The 4,602-nt window shown below is 36.7% G+C and overlaps 1 protein-coding gene across 1 annotated transcript; it reads left to right on the forward strand.

The window, feature by feature from the left end:
- The first annotated feature begins 1,049 nt into the window (after positions 1–1,049).
- On the forward strand, positions 1,050–1,981 carry LOC115512282 (olfactory receptor 1C1-like). The gene is given in 2 exon segments (XM_030313190.1): positions 1,050–1,311; positions 1,314–1,981. Coding segments are annotated over 2 exon segments (930 nt in total).
- Positions 1,982–4,602: the final 2,621 nt, after the last annotated feature.

Consider the following 4,602-nt stretch of genomic DNA (forward strand, 5'->3'; position numbering starts at 1 on the left):
AAAACCAACTCACATTAGAAGATGAATTTGGGGGGTGTCTGGGTGGGTCAGTCGGTTGAGCGCCCAACTTCATCTCAGGTCATGATCTCACGGTTCATGGGTTTGAGTCCTATATTGTTCTCTGTGCTGACAGCTCAGAGCATGGAGCCTACTTTGGATTCTGTGTCTCCCTCCCTCTCTCTCTCTGCCCCTTCCTCACTTGCACTCTGTCTCTCTCTCTCTCAAAGCTAAATAAACATTAAAAAAAAAGATGTATTTGGAACTTTGTATAGTCTCCAGTGTGCTGACCTCAAGGGAGAAAATGGTGTCCTGGTTCAAGACCTGTCCCCTTATATTATATAAATAAATACACTTTAATAAGTAAATACTCCCACAGTGATACAATATAATTATCTATAGAGAGAAACATGATTATCTGTATTTCATTACTCTCTGTTTTTTCACCCTTGACTAGGAATCTAAATGAATCTAAATGAATGCTCGGGCCTATGGATATATAGTGGGGAGGAAAATTGTTGATTGGCAAAAGTCTTAAGGAGGAAGGTATGTATTGATAATTTTCAAAGATTGTTGCAGGGATATCTGGGTGGTTGAGTCTGTTTAAGTGTCCAACTCTTGATTTTGGCTCAGGTCAAAATCAAGCCCTGCTTCAGGCTCTGTGCAGACAGCCTGGGACTGCCTGGGATTCTCTCTCTCCCTCTCTCTCTGCCCCTCCCCCATTTGCATACTCTGTCTCTCAAAATAAATAAATAAATAAACATTTTTTTAAAAAGAAGATATTATGCAGAAAATTTGCATTTTTGTTTGAAGGAAAAAAAACATTCTTTCTTGAAAAAAGTTTAGATTGTTATGCCCAAGATGTCTATGTGAATATATAGACAATGTCGTAAATACAAGATATAATTGGTGAGCACAAAGAATTTGAATGGTACTTTATTACACACACACACACATGCACACACACAAACACGCACACACATGTGTGTGAAATAGTTAACATTTCTAGTCTTTACAATTTAATATTTTTCTATCCTAGATTTGTTGGGAAGATGGAAACAGGAAATCTAACAATTATCAAGGATTTTGTCCTTCTGGGACTTTCTGGATCAGCAGAGCAGCAACATTTCCTATCTGTGCTCTTCCTATGTATGTACTTAATCACTATATCAGGCAACATGCTCATCATCTTGGTTGTGGGCTTTGACTTTCACCTCCATTTACCCATGTATTTCTTCCTTAGTAACTTGGCCTTTGTTGATATCTGTTTTACCTCGACTACTATCCCCCAAATGATAGTGAACATCGTGACTGATACACAATCTCTTTCATAGGATGCCTCAGCCAGCTTTTCTTCTTCATTGCTTTTGTGAATATGGACAGCCTTCTTCTCTGTGTGATGGCATACGATAGGTATGTGGCAATTTGCCACCCTTTACATTATACTTCAATTATGAATCTGCACTTTTGTGTCCAGCTAGTGGCTGGGCTCTGGATTGTGACTTATCTCCATGCCCTCTTACACACTCTCTTAATGGCACATCTGTACTTCTGTGCTTCCAATATCATCCACCATTTCTTCTGTGATCTCAACCCTCTCTTGAAGCTCTCTTGCTCTGATATATCCCTCAATGTGATGGTTATTTTTATAGTGGGAGGTCTATTTGCTCTCACTCCCCTTATCTGCATCCTCATATCTTATGGACTGATCTTCTCCACGATCCTGAAGATCACATCTACTCTGGGGAAACAGAAAGCTTTCTCCACCTGTGGCTGCCACCTGTCAGTGGTGGTGTTGTTCTATGGCACCGCCAGTGCTGTCTATTTCACCCCCTCCTCCTCTTTTATCCCTGAGAGTGACACCTTGTTAGCCATCATGTATACAGTGGTGACTCCAATGGTAAATCCTTTCATCTACAGTCTAAGGAACAACGACATGAAGAGAACACTTCAGAAAATGCTTTGTAAGGATTTACACTTTTAGCAGAAATCATGAATACCTAATGGCTGAATTAGACATCATGAATATGGTAATAAAATGTGCATTCATGGGTGATCAGAGTAACAGTAATAAAAGCAAATAACAGCTAATAAATGTCTCTGTCATGCTGGAAATGATGATAAATGCTTTATATAGAGTATCACATATAATCCTCAGAGTATAAAAATTAGATAAAATTATAAATCCATCTTTCAGATATGGAAAATGAATTTCAGGGAAGTTATATAGTGTGTGTATTGCCCTACTTTGTGAGTAAGGAATCTCTGGCTCCAGTACAAATATATTCTTGTGAAAATTATCAGTCTCTGTGATAAATTTCACAAATATCATAGATTAAGATAAACCATTCTGAACTTGAAATTTTATGAGTCCAAATTTAAATAAGTAGTCATGGACACAAATACTAGCTTCATAGTAAAGTGGAATGGTAAGGTCCTTGCATTCCTAATTTATAATGCAAAGTAAGGAATGCACATTCACATTAAAAATAAATAAACAAACAAAGCTGGAGTGATGACTTGTAACCTTCAGTTTTATCTAATAAGAAAGGATAGTTGTTTCATATTTGTGTAGTAAAATATTATCTTTCCCAAAGGTTATCTCAATCCCTTATGACAGTTTTATGTGTAGAAAGTTGCTTAGGGTTATAATTTTGCATACAGAATACTATTAGGGTTTGGTATTGTCTGTTTTAGGATTTCAAATATCATACAGGTAAATTCTGGACTGGTTACCTTTACCACGTTGAGCCATCAGATATTACATTACCAATAGTTATTTTTCCCGGAATAAATAATATTACACTCTTTATTCTACAATTTTTATTAGTTGTTAGTTTTCTTCCCTTTATTAATTTGTGTTTCATCAGTGTTCAATCCTTAAATCAATTGTTGCAGACTCAGAGTAAAGGTCTAAACATTTAGCAGTTTCCCACAACCAAAATAGTGACCTAACCCAAGTTACTTGAATTCTTTCTTTTGCAAATATCTAAATAGCCAGCTGAGATGGAACAGCTATGTAATGGAAAATTCTATATCCTTTTACCATAAACACCTTGCAAGACTTTACCTGTCTGATGATGAGCTTCAGCAAAATCATGACACAAATGGCAGCACATAGGAGGGATCAGTATGGAAGAGGGAAATGATAGTGATGGGGGGGTGGGGGTGGAAGTAGATATGCAGCAGTCTACACCATATATCATGAATCTTTCTTAGACCAGATCAGAAATTTAAAAGTTGGGGACTCCTGGGTGGCTCAGTCAATTGAGTATCTGACTCTTGATTTTGACTCAGGTCATGATATCACAGTCCATGAGTTTGAGCCCTGTATTGCTCTCTGTGTTGACAACAAAAAGCCTGCTTGGGGTTCTCTCCCTCCCTCTCTCTCTGTTGCTCCCTTCCTCACATATGCTCTCTCTCTCTCAAAGTAAATACATAAGCATAGAAAAAACAAGGAAATATATAGGTAAATTTGCACAAAATTGTAACCTGGTAGCATGAACTGGGTGTTTTATAATGTATTTGGTATCCTTCAAACTTGCCATAGAAACCATAATTCCACTTACCCACTAGGATAAAGAAAGTGAACTCATGAGAAATAAAAATTTTAGTATCATATTTCAGTAGTTTAAAGGATATAGGTGATTGCAAGACACAAGAAAAGCATAAAGCCTCATAAAATGGGTGCAGCTCACCAGACCTTCTTTATCCTATTAAGATGGACTATGAGGATGACATATGTTTCCATTTGTTTGTATTATCTTCAATTTTCTTCATCAATGTCTTATGTCCTCAGAGTACAGGTCTTTCATGTCTTTGGCTAAATTTAGTCTTAGGTATTTTATTCTTATTGATGTCAATAGGATAATTTTCTTAATTTCTCTTCAGGCTCCTTTTTATTTATATATAGAAAAGCAACAGATATATATAGATATAGATATAGATATAGATATATAGATATAATTTTTGTAGGCTGTAACTTTACTGAATTCATTTGCCAGTTCTATAGTGCTTGGGGGATTCTTTAGGGCTTTTTATGTACTATCATGTGATCTGTAAATAGGTAGGTTTTACTTTTTCTTTACACATTTGGTTGTGATTTATTTATTTATTTATTTAGTCTGTTGCTGCAGCCAGGATTTCCAGTGCTATGTTGAAGAAAAGTGCTGAGAATGGACATCCTTGCATTGTTTCTGATCTTAGAGGAAAGCTTTCAGTTGTTCCCCATTAAGTATGATGTTAGCTGTTGGTGAGGATATGAAGAAAAGGGAATACTTGCGTACTATTGGTAAAAATGTAAAATGATTCAGCCACTATGGAAAACAGTATGGAAGTTCCTCTGAATATTAGGAAAAAAGAAATACCATATGATCCAGTAATTTCACTGCTGAGTATTCACCCAAGAAAGCCAAAACACTAATTCAAAAAGATATTTGCATGCTATGTTTATTGCAACATTGTTTTATTATGTTTATTACAGACAAGATAGGGAAACAACCTAAATGTCCATCAATATGTGATTGGACAGGGGCGCCTGGGTGGCGCAGTCGGTTAAGCGTCCGACTTCAGCCAGGTCACGATCTCGCGCTCCGTGAGTTCGAG

The sequence above is a fragment of the Lynx canadensis genome, chromosome A1 (assembly GCF_007474595.2).
Source record: "Lynx canadensis isolate LIC74 chromosome A1, mLynCan4.pri.v2, whole genome shotgun sequence".
In the NCBI taxonomy this organism is placed as follows: Eukaryota; Metazoa; Chordata; class Mammalia; order Carnivora; family Felidae; genus Lynx; species Lynx canadensis.